The following is a 22021-nucleotide window of genomic DNA, read 5'->3' as shown; positions in this document are numbered from 1 at the left end:
GCAGAAGAGCTAAGTTGCCCAATATATTTAATATTCCAGGAATCCTTAAGTCAAGGTAAACTGCCTGATATTTGGAACAAAGCAAACACTGTTCCTCTATTCAAGAATGGAAACAGACAAAATACATCTAACTACTGACCAGTATCACTGACCACCATTGTAAGTTATCAGAAAAGCTGATATGAAAAATTTGGGTAAATCATCTGGAAAAACACAATATGATAAAAGAAAGACAGTTCGGTTTTAGAAAGGGAAAATCATGTTACTGATCTTTTAAGCCACTATGACAGAGTTGCAAGAAATGCTACAGAAAAGAGAAGGATGGGCAGACAGTACAGTATTTATTTGGAATTCAAGAAGGCATTTGACAGAGTATCACACCAAAGACTTTTATGAAAATTGTACCATCAAGGAGAAATCCAAGGTAATTTGTACTGTTGGATCCAAGATTTTCTCCAAAAAATGGGAAATGAGAACAGTACTAAAGGCGAATTACTCATCACAGAGAGAAGTGACTAGTGGAGATCCACACAGCTCAGAGCTGGCACCAATTGTGTTTATAGTACATGTAAATGACACTGACAGCAACATTGGAAATGGAAGCTATCTAAGTATGTTTGCTGATAATGCAAAAACACAAAGAAGAATTACAAACATAGACTCTTGCAGAAAGTTACAAGAAGAATTAAATAATCTTCATGGATGGAGCAATGGATGGTTAATGGAAATCTAATGTGGACAAATGCCATGTAATCAAGTTTGGTAAATGTGGAAACAGACCAGACGGGAATTATAAGCTAGGAAGTTCAACCCTACACACATCAGAAAAGAAGGACCTAGGAATGATTATTAACAGACTAACCCTGGCTGACTACATCAATGAGAAAGTATGGAACATGTATACACTGCCTGCTAATATGAGAGTAGTATTCACATAATATAAATGAAGACAGGCTGAAAAAGAAAACTGCATCACCCGTTAGACCAACCCTGGAGTATGCATCACTAGTCGGGAATCCACATCTCAAAAAACACATAGATAAGATTGAAAAGGTACAAAGGGCTGCTAACAGATGGGCACCAAGCTTATGGAATCCATGACGAAAGACAACAAAAACTGAACCTACCAACATTACAACACAGAAGTAAAAGAGGAGACATTATTATGCTATATAAATGCATTAGAGGAAAAGGCAAAATAGACATAAATGAGCATATAACGTATGAGGAAGCAACAACAAGACGACACTACAAATAAAAACTGCATAAAAAAAGGGGTGATAAAGATGTAAGGAAATTCAGATTCCCAAACAGGGCAACTGATCAGTGGAATGCACTACTGAATGAAATAGTGTGTGCCAAAACTTTTCATAAATTTAAAGATACGTATGATTAACATGGGTCAAAACAGGGGACAGTACAAGCTTGACTCATTTCCTGTAAAGATACAATTAGGTAAGAAAACACACACACACATATCCAGCTGCGGTGAAGTTGTGGGCTTCTCCGATAAGGTAAAGGAAGATAAGTGTAAAGGAAGTACTAAACTGAACCAAACAAGAAAAGCAGGAGTGGAGAAAATGGTGGAATGTCCAGGAGTTAAAAAAGGTATGAATTAGAGAGGTGCAGGAACAGACCTTAGAGCAGGAGAAAGTGATTAAGGTAATGCAGAGCTAGCTGGCAAACACTTGCACACACAGTACTGAATAAGAAAGACAAGTTACAGAATTAAAAGTAATGAATATGCTTCAAATGAAATAAAACAGCTCAAGAGGGAACACAAGAGGTTGGAAGAAGAAAGAGACAGGATGAAAAGTAAACTACATGAGCATGAATCAAAATCAAGGATGCAAGATGAACACATTAAGGAAATCAAGAAGCAACACAAGGGGTGGAAGAAAATTCAAGAGAAACGAAATATAAATTTGAAAGAGACTATAGATCAACAAAGCAAGGAAAAGGTGGAGAAGGAAGTGGTTGGGGTACTAAGAAGTAAAGAATCTTTATCAGGGATGTATCTGTCCATCTGTTTATTGCCAGATGCCTTAATCCTGTACGGGGTGGCCACAAACAAATCGTCTCCATGTCGCCCTGTCCCCCACCATGCTCCCAGCTCACACCCCCCTCTCCCATTTACCTCTCCACTCCATCCCTCCACCTCATCCTTGGCCTCCCACACCCTCCCCCCCCCATCCACCTCACTCACATACACTCTCCTCGTCAGTCTCTCGCTCTCCATCCTCTCCACATGTCCAAACCACCTCAGTGTGTTTTTCCTAATGCTTCCTATCACATCCACGTCCACACCACAACACTCTTTCACTTCCTCATTAGTCAGTCTGTCTCTCCACGGCACTCCACATGCTCCTCTCAAATAACTCATTTCCACTGCTCTCACTCTTGACTTCTGTCCCTCCAACAATGTCCAAGCTTCACTACCATACGTTAGAGTTGGTATCACAATACTGTCGTGTAGTAACTTTTTCACTTCCATGCTCACTTCCCTGTTTCTTATCACTGCTTTCAAGGAACTAGCAACTTTCCTTCTCTCTTGCACCCTTTCAAGCACTTCACCTTCTAAACTTCCATCCTTACTCATCACACTACCCACATACTTAAACATACTCACATATTCCAATTCTTCATCATCCAACCTCACTGTACATTCACTGACTTCACCTCTCTCAAAGACCATCACTTTACTCTTCCCTACATTCATCTTTAGATTCCATTTCTTACATACTCTCCCAAACTCATCCACCAAGCCTTGCAGCTCCCCTTCGTATTCACTTAACAACACAGTATTATCTGCAAACAACAGTACAGGGAATTTCCAAACACTGCCCTCTCTCACTAGGAATGCCCCAACATCCACTGCCCTACCTAGTACCTCTTTTATAACCCCATCCATATACAGATTGAACGACCATGGAGACATGACACATCCTTGTTTCAATCCAACCTTCAAATAGAAAAATTCACTCAGTTCACTATCCACACACTGCAGCCTTAGCACCTTCATACATACTCTTCACGGCCTTCAACAACTTCCCATCTACTCCATCTATTCTTAATACTTTCCACAATCCTTGTCTATCCACCCTGCAGTATGCTTTCTCCAAATCCATGAAGGCTGCATACAACTTCTTTCCCTTCTCTAGAAACTTTTCCACTAAAGATCTAAGAATGAATATCTGATCTACACAACCTCTTCCCTTCCTAAAACCTCCCTGTTCTTCTCCAACTAATTCCTCTAATATTTCCCTAACTCTGTTAATAAGTATCCTACCATATACTTTTCCTATTACACTAAAAAGACAAATGCCCCTGTGATTACCATACACTTCTTTTTCACCTTTTCCTTTGTGCAGGGGAATAATTATACCCGACTTCCAATCCTCCAGGACTACCTTCCTCACAGGCTAATCTGCACAACTTCCACATCAATTCTATTACTATCTCTCCCCCATGCTTCAGCATTTCACCACACACTCCATCAATTCCTGGAGCTTTCCTCATTTTAACTTTCTTCATTGCTTCCACAACTTCCATCCTACTCATTTCTTCCTCTCTTCTCACACCCCTCCTTCACCCAGCCATTCCCCAGCCACTTATACTTGCATTACTTTCATTCTCTATATTCACCAGACCTTTAAAGTGTTCTCTTCATGAGCTCACTTTTTCCCTCTTCTCTACTAGTAATCGACCATTTTTATCATTCACTCCCCAGCTAACTTCTTTGGCACCCTGTCTAACTTTCTTTACCTTTTTCCAGAACATTTTCTTACATTCCCTCCACTTTACTCTCAAATTCCTTCCAAATTCCTCATCCACTCTCTTCTTACTCTTACTAAGCTTTTCACCTCTCTCCTCCTCTCTACATATAACTCTCTCTTCCGTCTCTCAACTTCGTCCACACCTCTGTTTCTCATCCACACACTATATGCTTTCTTCTTTTATGCCACAGCCTCTCTCACCTCTTCAGACCACCATGCTGTTCCCTGCACCCCCTTTCATTTTCTCTTCACCCCACACACCACTTCACATGCTGCACAGATTTCCTCTGTGAATATCTTGCACACACCTTCCACGTCCCCCATTTGCTCCAATCTATATTTTCCCAATCGCTCCTCCACTTACCCCTTATATTCTGACATTTTTCCATGCTCTTGTAACTTTTCCACTCTCCTTGTATGTACTACTTCCTCCTGTCCTTCCTTTCTTCTATTTCTCAATTTTATTTGGACTTTAATTCTGACAACCACCAAGTGGTGGTCTGAAAGTCCATTCCCCCAACCTCTATATACTCTTGCATCCAATACACACCTTCTCATCCTTTCATCCACACACACATAATTAATCACTGCCTTCCGACCATTCACTTCATCACCCACCTTTCTCATTACTCGCCATGTATACCTGTGGATCATTTTGTGCCTGAAGCTATCACCAACCCCCTCCCGGTACAAATGTCCACTAAAGCACTGCCATTCTCATCCATCTCTGCTGGCACACCTCACTCACCAACTACTTCATCCACACTCACATTCCCTACTTTTCCATTCATATCCCCAATCAGAAACACTCTTTCATTCCTTCCAAACTTTTCCATCCACGCTTCCACATCTGTCCAGAACTTTTCTCTCACTCTGCTTGCTCGATCTTGGGTTGGCGCATACATGCACACAATCACCCACATTTGAAGTCCAACTTTCAATCTTACCCACACAATCCTCGAGCCAACTGATCCACACTCTCTTATATTCTCCTTCCATCTGTTACAAAAATGCACACTTCTTCTTTTACCCCCTCATTCTCACCTACTCCTGCACATTTACCCCATCCTTCTTCCATTCTCTCACAATCTCACCTCTCCATTTAGTTTCAGTTAACCCACATACATCCACTTTTGCACCCTCAAGCACCTGGACAATCTTTCACCTCATCATGTGCACCCCTTACATTCCAAGTCGCCATCCGCATCGTGTCTTGTGTTTGGTCCTTAGTCGTCACCTTTTGGTCAGTCCTAGTCCGAGGCTTATTGTTCGTATTTTTAGTTAGTTGTTTTCCGGGGAGGGGCACTAACCCTTTGCCAACCCACTTGAGTCACGTAGGGAACACGTGTTGGTTGATTATAAGGTTACCACCCAGCATTGTAAATGCTTTCCTGGTTTACAGAATGTCATTTAGCTTGCCACTTAGTGTAGAGATATCCTAAAAACAGAGTATCACTACTCTAAGTGGGTGGATGATGGGCGCCCCCACCTACCACACAGGGATGTAGCTGACAAGAAAAAATGCATGATAATTTCAGGAGTAAAAGAAAAACATATGACAGTAAGATCAGAAAGGGAGAGAGAAGAACTGAGGAAGGATAAAGAGATAGTACTCTAGTTATGGAGGGTAACAACAAAGCTCAAGAAGAGATTGAAGAAGTGTTCGGGCTAGGAAAGTACGAGGAAGGAGGGGCAAGGCCACTTAAAGTTTGTCTCAGGTAATGGTATATGAAATCATGAACAGAACAAGGAAATTATCAGAAAAAGAGGAGTTCAAGAATGTTTGGATAAGGAGAGATGCAAATGAGGAAGAAAGAGGTAAAATAAAGGAGCTAATAAAGGAAGCAAAGGCAAAAAACGAACAGAGGAAGAAAAGACAGTGTTCTATTGGAGTGTTATGGATCAGAAGTTAAGGAAGTGGTACCGACGGAAAGAGGGAGAGAAGAGGGGCTAAAAAACAACAAAAAAAGCTGGAAAGTAATGTTGATAGATTAATATCGGAAAGGTTAGAAATCAATGATTTCTTGAGGCTATATGAACCAGATATTTTGTGCTTTGTAAAGACCAAGTTAAGAGAGGATACTGATATTCATATAAGAGATAGTAAATACAAACTGTGGAGAAGAGACAGAAAAGAAAAAATGAGAGGAGGAGTGATGATAGCGTGAAAAACAACATAAATGTGGATAATGTGGACCTGGGAGAGCATAAGGCTGAAGTGATAAATATGAAATTACGAACTGGAGAGAATGGCAAAAGAGACACTGCAGTAGTACATGTTCACCCTAAGACATGGACATGGAATGACAAAGATTAACAGGAGATGTTGTCAGACAAGGTTAGATATATACAGAAAGTGACTGAGAAAAGCAACAACATAATTCTGATGGGTGATTTTAATTGTAAAGAGGTGAACTGGGAGGCATGGAACTCAGGAGGCAGTGAAGATTCATGGGGCATTATACTGTTAAATATAGCAATGAATAATGTATTGACCCAATGGGTCAAAGAGGACACAAGATTCAGAGGTGATGACACACCAGCAAGACTAGATTTACTGATAACCGAAGAACCTGATGTAACTGAATCTTTGAAATATCTGTGTCCTATAGGAAAAAGTGATCATGTGGTCACTGAGTTCCAGATGATAAAAGGGAACGTAGAGCCAAGAGATGAGCTTTATAGGCAGGGAAGATACAACTGTGGGAAAGCAAACTTTACAGGATTGAGGAAAATTTTCAAAAATGCGGACTGAAGATGATTCAGAGAAACAAGAGAGATGCCGAGGAAGTGGGATATCTTTCTAAACCTCTATAATATGGGAGTGGAAAAATATGTTTCAAAAGTAAGTGGGAAAGAAAACAGGAAAAAGGGATTGGTTTAACAGAAGGTGTATGACAGCAAAAAAAAGAGAGGGTCATGGCATGGAATAACTGGAGAGAGAGAGGTAATAATACAACAAAGGAAGAATATAGAAGAACTAGGAATGAATATACAAGAATACGTTGAGAGGAAGAAAGGAACTTTGAAAAGGGAATAATTGACAAATGTAAGGAAGAACCCAAATAGTGTTACTGATTTGTTAATGGCAAATTGAAACAAAATGAAGGAATCACCGAACTGAAAATACAAGGAGAGGTCTATAAAGATGCAGCAATGCAAGCTGAAATAATGAACATATGTTTCTAACTGGTTTTCACTAAAGAAAGAGATTTTGTGGAGGGGGAGGGAGTGACTAGAAATGTACTGATAAAAGATATAAAAGTGGAAGTGCAGGAAGTGCATAAATTACTGGAAACTCAAGATGTAAGGAAAGCCCCATGACCAGACGGAATCTCTAATTGGGTACTGAAGGAATGCACAGAACAACTGGCGGGTAAGATTCACGGTTTAATTGTGTGTCCTCTGGAAGAAGGGAAAGAGCCTCGGGAATGGAAGAGGGCCAACATAGTACCAATTTATAAGAGAGGAAACAGGGAAGAACCCCTGAATTATAGACCAGTGTCCCTGACCAGCAAAGTTGCAAAAGTGTGTGAGAGAAACCTGAAAGACAGATGGATAAAATATCTGGAGGAGATGAACATTTTGGCCGAGTCAGTTTGGATTCAGAAGTGGAAGATCGTCTGTTTCCAACTTGTTGAGCTTTTACTCAAGAGTGATTGACGTGCTACAGGAGAGAGAAAGTTGGATGGACTGTGTGTATTTAGATTTGGAGAAAGCCTTTGACAAGGTACCCCATATGTGACTAATGTGGAAACTGGGGCACATAGGACTGAAGGAAAACCTCCTGGAGTGGACAACAGACTTCTTGAGAAACAGACAAATGAGGACAGTAATAAAGGACAGGATGTCAGGCTGGAGGGAAGTAACAAGTGGAGTCCAACAGGGCTCGGTGCTAGTGCCAGTAATGTTCCTGATTTATGTAAATAATATAGTAGATGGAATGAACAGTTATGCAAGTCTGTTTGTTGATGATGCAAAGATGTTGAGGATAGTAGAAGTTGAGGAAGACTGTAAAATGCTGCAGGAGGATTTGGATAGGATTCATGATTGGAGCCAGATGTGGGAAATGTAATTCAAAGCAAAAAATGTAAAATATTGGAAATGGGTAAAAGTATCAAGAGGCCATCACTGCTGAATTATTTCATGGGTAAAGAACCAATCACAAAGGCAAGAGAAGAGAAAGATTTTGGAGGGCTGGTCCAGGATAGTTTGTCACCTGAAAAACACATTAACAAGACAGTTAGAGATGTACAGTATATCTCTTCACTAACATAAGAGTAGCATTTCATTACATGGATGAGGAGATGATGAAAAAATTGATAGTGGCCAGGTTGGAATATGCGACAGTAGTGTAGTCCCCAGCAATGTGAAAGTCACAAACAAGATCGAGAAAATATAAAGAACAGCAACCAAGATGGTCCCTAGCCTGGCAGATCTGTCGTACAGGGAGAGGCTGGAAAAGCTGGATTTGCCTTCCTTAGAAGGAAGGAGAGAGGGGCAACATGACTGCAGTGTTCAGGGCCATGATGGTAGTAGATAAAAGTGACAGAAAAGATTTGTTTGCATGGTATGGGAGAGTAACAAGAGGACACAGAATGAAACTGAAACGCCAAGTTGCTTGAAGGATATCAAGAAATATAGTTTTCCATATATATGCATAAACCTATGGAACAGCCTGGACAAAGGATCATCCAGTCTAAAAACTTAAACAAGTTCAAAGCGAAATTTGACTTATTGAGAAACACAGACAGGACCCTACAAGCGTAGCTCATTTCCTGTACATCACAACTAGGTACAAGTAGGTGTAAATACAACTAGGTAAATACACACACACACACACACACACATACACACACGTAGAAATAGAAATATTCTTAGAAAAAGATTGGGAAAAAGAACTTAGAGGACAAGATTGAAATGTTATATATAGAAAATTCTGTGAACTTCATGAAACAGGAGTCCGAAATTACATCCCACAGCACAAAGAAGCAGAAATGAAAATAAAAAAATGGTTTAATATAGAATGTAAAAAAATCAAAAGAAAAAAGAGACTTGTTGTGGAATAGATACAGAAGACATAACAGCGAGAGGGCATATAATAACTATAAACAGGAAAGAAACGATTACACAAGAATAAGGAGGGAAGCCCAAAGACAGTTTGAGGAAGACTTTATAAATAAAAGTAGTAATCAACTGAAGCTATTTTAGAGCTACATCCAAAGCAAAACCAAAATAAAAGATAAAATACAATCCATTACAGACGAGGGGATCACCTATACACAAGAGAAAGATATTTGTGAAGCACTAAATAAAATTTCCAATCAGTTTTTATAGAAGCAAATAATTTTGAGAGGGATGATATGGAACATGCATGCCCACACATATTACCAGATATACAAATATCGCAACTCTATCATTCCCAGACATCATCTTTCGCTCCCCAAACCTCACCCCCACAACATCCTGGAGAGTGGTCAAAGCCCTTGGATCTGATCACCACCCAATCATCACCACTACCAAAATCAGAATCACCCCAGCTGGCCATAGACACACATACACTAAGTACAGTATAAGACAGCCAACTGGGAAGCCTTCACAACTGAAACAGAATAACATTTCGAAACATTCAACTATACACCCATCACAAACATCAACACCACTGTGCACACTTTCAGTACAATTATACATAATGCGGACAACAGACACATCCCTAGAGGCAACAGAAAGAGAGACAATTCCAACTTCACACCAGAAATTCAAGGCCTCATCAGTCAACAGGACACACTACAATACTCCCCAACACCCCATACACATGACACTGTACAACAAATACAAGAACTCAACACTCAAATAAACAATAAAATATCAGAACAGGAAACATTAAACTGGAATAATTATCTCCAAACACTTGACCACAAAACAAACACCAGCAAACTCTACAAGACACCAAACTGCATAACACTCTCCAACAGCAACACTACACAATCAAATGCTGCCATCACAACAACAGACACCATACCTTCAAACAAACAACAAGCAAACACTCTCATCAATTACTTGTCACATGTCAGCCATCCAAACCCCCATCGCGATGACCAACATATCATCCGACGTAAGAGACAGTTCCCCACAGACCCAGACTACGCACCTTTCACTTACAACCAGACAAAACATATCATCAGCAACCTTAGGCACTCATCTACCTGTGGACCAGACTATAAGCAACATACACCTTAAATACCTAGGACCACAAGGCATACAAGCACTCACCAACATATCAAACTACAGCTACTCACACAACATAATACCCAACATCTGGAAGCACGGCATTATCACTATCCCTAAGCCCAACAAAAACCCCACATTACCTTCCTCACATCGCCCCATCACACTCCTCTGCACCCCCTCCAAAGTCACTGAATGAATGGTACTACAACTAGTTACACCTTACACCCCACTAGCCCCTTCACAACATGGCTCTAGGCCACTACACTCCACAAACACCCTTCTTACAGACCTTACACATACAGTTTTTGATGGCATGAATTCAGTAAGGCCACCAAACAGAACACTCCTAGTCACACTAGACATTAGCAAAGCTTTTGATGCCATCCCCTGCCACAACCTCACAAACAAAATATTCAACACAAACCTGCACAATAACACAAAAAGATGGCTGGCAAACTACTTAGCAGGCAGATGTGCACATAATAACAATTGTCTTCGAACATCAGAATCTTCACAAATTGCGTCCCCCAAGGATCTGTTTTGTCCACTACTCTCTTATCCTATACATGTATGACATACTCACACCCCACACACCACAGATACACATAGCTTCCTATGCAGATGACATAACACTTACATGTACATACCAAACTGCAAACAGAGCTCCACACATCCTTCAACCTTACCTCAACACACTACATGAATGGTTCACCACAAACAGGTTCAAAATAGCCCTAGCCAAATCTACGGTGTCCCTTCTCACAAACTGGACAGCAGAACACAGTCACATTCCAAACCTCACCACAAACAACACTCCCCTACCACACACACACACACACAATCCTTGGTGTAAGAAAGAATACATCAATGTCATTTAAACAACACATCACAAACATTAAAAATAAAATAACACCAAGACTCAATGCCTTAAGGTCACTGGCCCATACAACATTTGGACACAACAAAGAAACCACCACCACAGTATACAAACAATATATACATTCAGTGATGAATTATGCAAGCCCTGCTTGGGCTCCTAACCTCACTAAAACACACTATAACACCCTACAGACCAAACAGAACATAGGCCTAAAAATAATCACAGGCTGCATAGCTACTACACCCACAGCCCACCTACATCAAGAAACCAAAGTCCTCAAAGTCAAGGATCACCTAGACATGAGATCAGAAGCACCCAAATCCTTGCTGCAGCCTCCAGAAACCCAGAACATCCACTACAATACATGGCAGCACATCCACACACACCAAAGAACGCCAAAACAACACCTAGCACACCATATCATACACAAATATTGTCATCCCTCTCCCCCCTCACCCGCCTCAGACCAACTTCCAGAAGAATATCCATGCTCAAATCACTCGCCACTCCATTCACTCACTTAGAGACAACACACAGCTGCATGAGCGGCCTCCTGATATTCATCCTTCTGAATTGTATCTCCCTCGTGAGGACAGGGTCCACCTGGCCAGGTTGAGATGTGGGCATCATCCAGCCCTCTTAAGTTACCAGAAGAGGCTGGATGACTCTGTCGCTGATGCCTGTCCAAAATGTAACACAGCACCCCTTGGTGCACATTATGGAAGACTGCATTGCACACAATCGCCTACGCCAACAACACAATATACACTCCTTGAGAGCTCTCTGGGAAAGCCCGGTTTCGGCCATGGCCTTCCTTAGGGACTCGGGGCTGTTCAGCCAGACTGCATAGGGAACAACTGCTACTACTACTACTCATTGTGGTAAGTGGAGACACTCACCATCCACTCACTTGATGTAGTGCTGCTCTCAGGTGTCTACCCTTTCCTCTCCTCCACCCATATTTTCTTCCATCCCTCTGTCTTTCTTTCCTTCATTCTTTCCTCATCGTTCTGCCTATAGGCGACTCTACACTCCCTCTTCTGTCTTTCTTTCCTTCATTCTTTCCTCTTCCTTCTGCCTGTGGGTGACTCTACACTAAGTAACAAGCCAGATGATTTCCTGTACACCAGGAAACCATTTACTTTCCTGGGTGGTAAACATGCAACCAAATTTTGGCGCGTGGTGGTTACCGGTTAATTACGGCACTCCAATCAGATTAAGCCAGTGAAGGTTTATATCCAAGGGATGGTTGGGGTTTATTGCTCACGAAATGCCACTGAGGGATGAGTGAGGCTTGTCACTCTCATCTTAAATGTCAGGACCAACTTGCCTTGCCTCGGGCTCCTACGCTCCTCATGGGGCAACGTAGGATTGGATGATGGATGGATGGATGTCTACAGTTCTGTTTGGAAAACTAAATTTCTTTACATGGTGAGGCATTAACTCTTCTTCAGCTTGAATTCATGTCCTCTTGTTTTCCATCATCTTTCACAGAGGTCCTCTCTCTCCACATATTTTATTCCTCTTACTCCTCTAAACATTGCAATCAAATCTCCTCTCCCTCCTCTCTCTCTCAGGGTTGGCAATTTCAGCTTTTCCAATCTCCCCTCATAAGACAACTCCCTCAAGCTTTGTGTGAATTTTGTGGCTATCCTTTGTAATCTTTCTAGTTTGCTGGTAAGCTTTTTCAAGTGTGGTGACCATATCAGTGCTGCATATTCCAGTTTCGGTCTTATCATGGTCACTGTTAACTCTCTCATTATCACTTCATCCATATACTGTAATTAAATGTCACACTCACGTTGGTCAGCAGCCCATAAGTCCCTCCAGTAATCCTGTTTATGTTTCTCTGGCAATAGGTTATCCTGTATAGTCACAACATAAATGCCCCCACCATCTGCTCCGCTCACAGTGACGACTCAACGAGCTGCCTGGAACCACTGTCTGACTTACTTCTTCTTCATTTCTGCAAAATTCGTGGCCTTTCCTCTAACTTTCGCTCTGTTGAGCACCAACTCTCCTCCTCGAAACCTCACCTTCTCTTCCTAACTGACACTCAGCTAAGGCAACTGATAGCAAACCCATTTCTGTATCCTCCTACTCTCACTATACTCATTTCAAAGCCAAAGGTGGCTTTTGTGTATATGTATGCAATGACTTATCTTGCTCTCATGTTCCTAAACTTGATTCTTCTGAATTCCCTACTCTTTGGCTTCGGATTTCCTGTCGTTCTCTGCCTAAATATATCTGTGCTGTTTACTTATCCCGTAATTCCACTGATAATGAAAAATTCTTCGACTATCTTACTTCTAAGATGGAACACATTCTATCCATTTCTCCTTTCTCTGATATCTCCATTCTAGGAGATTTCAATATTCACCACCACCTTTGGCTCTCCTCTCCTTTTACTGATCCACCTGGTGAACAAGCCTACATCTTTTCTATCCTTAATGACCTACAGCAGCTTGTATAGCACCCTACCTATACCCCTGACCGCCTTGGAGAGAGCTCAAACATATCTGACCTCTTCCTTAAACTAATCCTTCTGTTTACACTGTTAATTTTTCCTCTCTGTTGGGCTTCTCCGATCACAACCTTATTACCTTAGACTGTCATATCGCTCCGGTAAAACCCTCCAAAAAACGTCGTCTGTGGCACTTTGGAGCTGCAGATTGGGAGGTCCTCAGGCAGTACTCTTTGATTTTCCCTGGAATGATTATTGCTTCCATGGCCGGGAGCCATCTGAGTGTCCATTGTGCATTACAGAGGTTATTCCCTTGGGAATGGAAGCATACATTCCTTTCTCATATCCTCTGACTAATGAAAGAAAGCTTTGGTTTAATCATGCTTGTTCTAATGCTGTCCACAACAAGGAGAGGGCCTATAAAAGGTACCAGAGCCAACCCACCCTTGAATCACATCTTTTTTATGTTTCTGCCTAGAATCATGTTAAGTCTGTTCTTCGCTCTGCTAAAAATAATTTCATCTGTACTAAATGTTCTTGACTCTCCAACTCGAATTCTTCCCACTCCTTCTGGCACCTTGTCAAAAACCTTTCTAACAACTTCACCTCATCATGCTTACCTCCTCTTTTCTACTCTGATGGCTCTGTAGCTATTTCTTCTACTGATAAAGCAGATCCCTTCGCTCAGACTTTCTCCTCCACTTCCACCTTAGACGATTCCGGTGCTGTTCCTCCATCACTTCCCCCCTCTGACTTCCTCATGGCTGACATTCAAATTTCTTCAGCTGATGTATTTTCTGCCATCACTGGCCTCAATACTAACAAGGCATATTGGCCTGATGGAGTCCCTCCTGTTGTCTTCATGAATTGTGCTTCTGTGCATACAACCTGCCTAGGTAAACTCTTTTGCCTTTGTCTATCAACTTGTACCTTTCCTTCTTGCTGGAAAAGTGCTCTCATTCAGCCAGTCCCAAAGAAGGGTGACCATTCCCAACCCTCTAAAGATCATCCAATTGCTTTAACATCCTGTGTCTCAAAAGTTTTCGTGTCAATTCTTAACAGAAAAATTTTAAAGCATCTTTTCTATCACAATCTTCTTTCTGATCGTCAGTATGGGTTCTGTCAGGGACGCTCCACTGGCGATCTTCTCATCTACATTTCAAACTCCTGGTCATCCTCCTTTCATGACTTTGGCAAAAGCGCTTGCCATTGCACTTGACGTCTCAAAGGCTTTCAATTGAGTCTGGTATAAATTTTTAATTTCCAAACTGCCCTCTTACGGTATCTATCCTTCTATCTGTGTCTTCATCTATAGCTTCCTTACTGGTCATTCTATAGCCACTGTTGTAGACGGCCATCGTTCTTCTCCTAGATCTATCAACAGTGGTGTTCCTCAGGGCTCTGTCCTATCACCAACTCTCTTCCTTTTATTCAAAAATGACCTTCTAAGCTGTGCATTAAACCCTATCCACTCGTACGCTGATGACTCTACCCTTCACCTTTCCATTCGGTTCCCACAACGTCCATCTCACAAACAAGGGATGAGGCTATGGCACACCTACTGTCTGACTTGGCATGTACCTCTGACGGGTAAAAATAATCTTGTTTTTAATGCATCAAAAACTCAGTTTTTACACTTATCAACACAACATAATCTTCCACAGGAGTACTCACTAATGTTTAATAATATCCAGCTCAATCCTGCATCATCCTTGAACATGCTTGGGGTTTCATTCACTCGGGACTTATCTTGGAAAGATCATATTACATCTCTTGTAAAATCTGCTTCCAAGAGATTAGGTGTGCTAAGCCAACTCTGTGCCTTCTTTACCCCAGCACAGCTGCTGACTTTATACTGTAAATGGGTTTTATTCGCCTCTGTTTGGAGTACAACTCTCATGTGTGGGGAGGCTCCCCACATACAGCTCTTCTCAATAGGGTGGAATCAAAGGCTTTTCATCTCATCAACTCTCCCCCTCTTACTGGTTCTCCTCAACCTCTGTCTCTTTGCCGCACTGTTGCATCATTATCCCTTTTCTATTGTTACTTCAACGATCGCTGCTCCTCTGAAATGTCTGCTTGCATCCCTCCACCTCTTCGACGGGTGCGTAGCACCCATCTAGCAACAAATCTTCAGCCCCTCTCCCGGTGACAACTCAAGGTGCCTGGAACCACTGCCTGGCTCTCTTCATCTTCATTTCTGCAACATTCGCGGCCTTTCCTCTAACTTTCGCTCTGTTGAGCACCACCTCTCCTTCTCTAAACCTCACCTTCTTTTCCTAACTGAGACTCAACTGTCTGAGGCAACTGACAGCAAACCCTTTTCTGTATCCTCATACTTTCTCTATACTCATTTCAAAGCCAAAGGTGGCCGTTGTGTAAATATATACGCAACAACTTATCTTGCTCTCATGTTCCTGAACTTAATTCTTCTGAATTCTCTACACTCTGGCTTCAGCTTTCCTGTCATTCTCTGACTAAATATATCTGTGCTGTTTACTTATCTCCTAATTCTACTGACTATCAAAAATTCTTTGACTATCTTACTTCTACGATGGAACACATTCTATCCATTTCTCCTTTCTCTGAAATCTCCATTCTTGGATATTTCAATGTTCACCACCACCTTTGGCTCTCCTCTCCTTTTACTGATCCACCTGGTGAACAAGCCTACACCTTTTCTATCCTTAATGACCTAAAGCAGCTTGTACAGCATCCTACCCGTATCCCTGACCGCCATGGAGAGAGCTCCAACATACTTGACCTCTTCCTTACAACTAATCCTTCTGCTTACACTGTTAATCTTTTCTCTCTGTTGGGCTCCTCCGATCACAACCTTATCACCTTAATCTGTCCTATCGCTCCGGTATGGCCTGCGGACCCTCCAAAAAAACGTCGTCTCTGGCACGTTGAAGCTGTGGATTGGGAGGCCCTCAGGCAGTACTTTTTTTATTTTCCCTGGAATGATTATTGCTTCCATGGCCGGGAGCCATCTGGGTGTGCCTTGCGCATTACGGAGGTTATTCTCTCGGGCATGGAAGCATACATTCCTTTCTCATATCCTTTGACTAATGCACGAAAGCCTTGGTTTAATCACGCTTGTTCTAATGCTGTCCGCAACAAGGAGAGGGCCTATAAAAGGTACCGGAGCCAACCCACCCCTAAATCACATCTTTTATACATTTCTGCCCGGAATCGTGCTAAGTCTGTTCTTCGCTCTGCTAAAAATAATTTCATCCATACAAAATGCTCTCAACGCTCTAACTCGAACTCTTCCCGCTCCTTCTGGCACCTTGCCAAAAACCTTTCTAACAACTTTACCTCATCATCCTTCCCTCCTCTTTTCTACTCTGATGGCTCTGTAGCTATTTCTTCTACTGATAAAGCAGATCTCTTCGCTCAGACTTTTTCCTCCACTTCCACCTTAGACGATTCCTGTGCTGTTCCTCCATCACTTCCCCCCTCTGACTTCCTCATGGCTAACTTTAAAATTTCTTCAGCTGATGTATTTTCTGCCATTGCTGGACTCAGTACTAATAAGGCATATGGGCCTGATGAAGTCCCTCCTGTTGTTCTCAAGAACTGTGCTTCTGTACTTAAACCCTGCCTGGGCAAACACTTTCGCCTTTGTCTGTCAACTTGTACCTTTCCTTCTTGCTGGAAGTTTGCTCTCATTCAGCCGGTCCCATAGAAGGGTGACCATTCCCAACCCTCCAACTATCGTCCAATTGCTTTAACATCCTGTATCTCAAAAGTTTTTGAGTATTCTTAATAGAAAAATTTTGAAGCATCTTCCTACCACAACCTTCTTTCTGATCGTCAGTATGGATTCCGTCAAGGACGCTCCACAGGCGATCTTCTCACCTACCTTTCAGACTCTTGGTCATCCTCCTTTCGGGACTTTGGCAAAAGCTTCGTCATTGCACCTGACATCTCAAAGGCTTTCGATCGAGTCTGGCATAAATCTTTAATTTCCAAACTGCCCTCTTACGGTTTCTACCCTTCTATCTGTGCCTTCATCTCTAGCTTCCTTTCTGGTCGTTCTATAGCCGCTGTTGTAGACGGCTATCGTTCTTCTCCTAGGTCTATTAACAGTGGTGTTCCTCAGGGCTGTCCTATCACCAACTCTCTTTCTTTTATTCATCAATGACCTTCTAAGCTGTACATCTAATCCTATCCACTCATACGCTGATGACTCCTCCCTTCACCTTTCCATTCGATTCCCACAATGTCCATCTCAGCAGTTACTTCGACTGGCATGGGATGAGGCTATGGCACACCTAATGTCTGACTTGGCTCATATCTCTGACTGAGGTAAAAATAATCTGGTTGTTTTTAATGCATCAAAGACTCAGTTTTTGCACCTATCAAACTGACAAAATCTTCCATAGGTATACCCACTTATATTCAATAATACTCAACTTAATCCTGCATCATCATTGAACATGCTTGGGGTTTCATTTGCTCGGGACTTGTCTTGGAAAGATCATATTACATCTCTTGTAAAATCTGCTTCCAAGAGATTGGGTGTGCTAACCCGACTCCGTTCCTTCTTTGCCCCTGCACAATTGTTGACTCTATACAGGGGTTTTATCCGCCCCTGTGTGGAGTACAACTCTCATGTGTGGGGAAGCTCCCCACATACAGCTCTTCTCAATAGGGTGGAGTCAAAGGCTTTTCGTCTCATTAACTCTCCCCCTCTTACTGACTCCTTTCAACCTCTGTCTCTTCGCCGCAATGTTGCATCTTTATCTCTTTTCTATCGCTACTTCAATGGTCACTGTTCCTCTGAACTGTCTGCAGGCATTCCTCCACTTCTACGACGAACGCGTAGCACCCATCTAGCAGCAAACTCTCACCCCTTTTCTGTCCAACTCTCTAATGCAAGAGTTAACCATTACTCCCAGTCCTTCACATATGCAACAGGTCAACTCTGGAACTGTTTCCCCCTTTCCGTATTTCCTGCTTCCTATGATCTGTTTTTCAAACGCATTGTGTCCAGGCATCTTGAAATGACTGGATCTTGAATTTGGCTCTCTCTTGTACTGTTTTTGTTTTTTTCTTGGAAGGAGCAGTTTGCTGGCTCCTGGCCTTTAGTTCCTTCTACTCCTCATATTTGCTCTGAAGGATCCTTCACCAGGTGCTGAATGATGATAAACACTTTGGTGAGGGGGTAGAGTAGGGTGAGCCAAGTGAGTCGGAATGGTTAGGTAAGAAAATATATATTTTTAATACTTATGAGTTTTATTGTGCCCAAGCCTTGCTTAGATTTTACTGTGTTATGCAATGAACTACTTATAGTGACATTTGAGAAAAGTTAAGAAGCAAATGGGATAGTGCCACCAGTTAGAAGAAACTCATGGGGGTGATGCAGGATGGAGGCCATGATGCTTTATGGCCTTTATCGAGTCTAAACCTTGCTAAAATTATACTGGGTTATGCAACAAATTATTTTTGGTAGCATTTTTTTTTACAGAAAAACTAAGAGGCAAAAGAGATATTGCCAAGAGTTAGAAGGAACTGGTAGGGAGAAGCACGATGGTGGCCATGACACTCTTCATGTATGAAAATTTCTTCCTGTGTGTGTTACATATGGTCTTCATTGAGTCTAAACGTTACTAAAATTATACTGTTATGCAATAAATTATTTCTAACGGCATTTGAGAAAAGTTAAGAGGCAAATGAGATACTGCCCTGAGTCAGAAGGAACCAATGGGGCGAAGAAGGATTGTGACCATGACGTTTTTCATGTATGAAAATATCTTAGCAGGGAGAAGTCCATATGCCGCTTTATTTGGAGTTTTGTTTATTTCGGAATGGCTTGGGCCCCAATTAGTCTGTTCTAGTGAAGTTTTCTATCTATCTATCTATCTATAGCCCGACGCCCTAATCCCGCAAAGGGTGGCCACGTGACCTCCTGGGGGTAGGGGGGTTTCAAGAATACTCCCCCAGTATCCCTGCTTGTCGTACGAGGCGACTAAAAGGGTTGGTGGTGGGTTAGTGCCCCACCCCGTAAAAAGAACTAACTAAAAAAGCAAATAAAGTGAAGTTTTACTGTACGTAAAACAGGAGTTGGTAGATATGTCCCAAAATTCTCCACAGTAATGATAAGAATGAAAGAATGGTTTAACAAGAGGTGCAGAATGGCACTTGAGGCAAGAAACAGAGCATGGAATAAAGTGAGAAGAAGGTACAGTGAACGGGCTTGGAAAGAGCAGCAGTAGGTAAGAAATGAATATGTAAGGGTGTGGAGAGAGGAAGAAAGGAAATATGAAAAAGAAATTGTAACTAAATGTAAAAAAGACTAAACTATTTTATTTGTTTGTAAATGGTAAAATGAAAGTTATGGACAGTAAAATATGATTGAAGGATGGAGATTTAACTTACGAAAGAGAAGAAGAATTGTGCGAAATAACGAACAACAAGCTGCTGTCAGTCTATGTGTAGGAATAGGAGTTCAGGGACACTGAAATGGAACCCAGGATGATGAGAATGGCGGAAATTGCAGTCAACATAATGAGGTGCTACAGCTGATGGGGGACTTGGATGTGAGGAAAGCGATGGGACCAGATGGTGTAGCTGGATGGATCCTGAAGGAATGTGCTGACTAATTAATGTGGCCTGTATATGTCATCATTAAGAGCTCTCTCGAAAATGGACAGTTACCTAGAGACTGGAAAAAAGCAAATATTGTGCCAATCGTCAAGGGAGGAGATAGGGAAGATCCAGTCAGTTATAGACCTGTATCACTTACTAGTGTTGTATGTAAAATTTGTTAGAAAATTATAAGAAAAAGATGGATAAAGTATTTAGAAGAAAATGAAGTGATAACACCAAAACAATTTGGTTTTAGGGAAGGAAGAGCTTGTGTTACAAATCTATTAAGTTTCTACAGTAGGGTAATAGATGTCTTACAAGAGAGAGAGGGGTGGGCAGATGTGTCTATCTTGATCTTAAGAAAGCATTTGACACGATGCCCTGTAAGAGACTGCTATGCAAGTTCAAGACCTTTGGAGGGGTGCATGGGAAACTATTAAAGTGGATGGGAGATTATCTACTGGGAAGGCAGATGAGAACAGATATAAGAGACAAGGTTTCACAATGGAGAAATATGACTAGTGGAGTACCCCATGGCTCCGTCTTAGCCCCAGTAATGTTTCTGATATATATAAATAATTTGCTGGAATGTCTGATTAGTTACATGAATATGTTTGCAGATGATGCTAAATTTATTAAAGATATTATATGAACTAATAGTTGTAAAGAACTGCAAGAGGACTTGGACAAACTCCACAGCTAGAGCCAGGCTTGGAAAATGGATTTCAATCCCAAGTAGTTTCATGAATTAGAAATGGGAATGATTGAAAGAAGACCACATTGGACATATAAAATAGGCACCAACATAATTCATAAAAGAAAAGATGAGAAGGACTTGGGAGTGATTATTCAGGATGGCTTGTCACCAAAAAAGCATATAAACAGAATCACTGGAGGCACTTATGGATTACTGACCAACATGAAAGTGGTTTTTAAATATGTGGCCAAGGAAATGCTGAGGAAGTTGATAGTGACCATGATAAGACCTCATTTGAAGAAGCATATTGAGAAACTGGAGAGGGTTCAATGGATGACAACTAGGATGATACCATGCATAAGGGAACTGACCTATGAGGAGAGTTTGGAAAAACTGAAGTTACCAACACTGTGTGAGTGAAAGGAAAGAGGTGACTTGATCACGATGTTTAGAAATGCAAGAGAACTGGAAAGGGTGGACAAAGAGGATCTTTTTGTGTTGGATGATGGATGAACAAGAGGTCATGACTTTCAGTTGACGAGAAGTAGATGTCTTAATGATCTTAAAAGGTTCAGTTTCCCAAACAGAAGCATAGGTATTTGGAATGACTTAGATGAAGAGGTGGTGCAGGCAAGAAACATTCATGTCTTTAATATCAGAATGGAAAAATGCAAATATGGACACAGGACAACACGAGCTTATCTCAATTCCTGTATACTACAAATAGGTAAGTACTGTACAAAGAAGTAAATAAGCAAATACACACACACACATAAATATCATCATCCAGACTTCCATTCCCACCCTAGGGCAGGGTGACGAGTAGCAACGTCCAGACAGCCAATTCAATGGGCCATGCCTCCATTCACTCATCATTCAAGCCCTCGAAATCCTGGCTCCATCAGGCAGGCAAAAATATATATATATTTAACACAACTGACCTTTGAGTGGAGAAGTGTCACACGATGACTTTCCAAATCGGTTCGTTGCCTGAAGAGCTTGCCACAGCAATTAACAAACATGTAGTCCTTTAATTGCTGGTGGAAGAGAAAAGTGATCATCATCATCAACATCACCATTATAATCACATTCAATCCTTATTACCCTGAATCATACTAAAAAATGATGAAAGTATGATCCAAACAATGGAATGCATAAACACAAAAGTAAAACAACTATCAACAACATCCCCAGTGTAAAGAATCACCAAGTACAGGTGGTCAGCAATTCCTGAAGGACAGTTGCAGGTGAGATATGTTTGTTGGCATGAGATGGGGGAAAACTACCACTCCAGCCTTTAACCTGAGTTGATATATGTACTGCCACAACACATCACTTACAGCACAATATAGTACCGGTATATGATATTCCTTATG

At 41.5% G+C, this 22021-nt stretch overlaps 1 protein-coding gene across 1 annotated transcript in view; it reads right to left on the bottom strand.

Annotated features, from left to right (window-relative positions):
- LOC145407205 (uncharacterized) overlaps positions 1-22021 on the bottom strand; it is a 165309-nt gene that overhangs the window by 91763 nt on the left and 51525 nt on the right. The window contains exon 5 of the mRNA XM_080278243.1: positions 21587-21682. Within this exon, the coding sequence (XP_080134369.1) occupies positions 21587-21682 (96 nt within the window). The remainder of the gene's footprint in view (positions 1-21586; positions 21683-22021) is intronic.

Source organism: Coenobita brevimanus, chromosome 72 (genome assembly GCF_032717465.1).
Source record: "Coenobita brevimanus isolate Jiangsu-jjx chromosome 72, ASM3271746v2, whole genome shotgun sequence".
In the NCBI taxonomy this organism is placed as follows: domain Eukaryota; kingdom Metazoa; phylum Arthropoda; class Malacostraca; order Decapoda; family Coenobitidae; genus Coenobita; species Coenobita brevimanus.
Note: the sequence above shows the minus strand (reverse complement) of the source record. Positions and strands in the feature narration are given on the sequence as shown.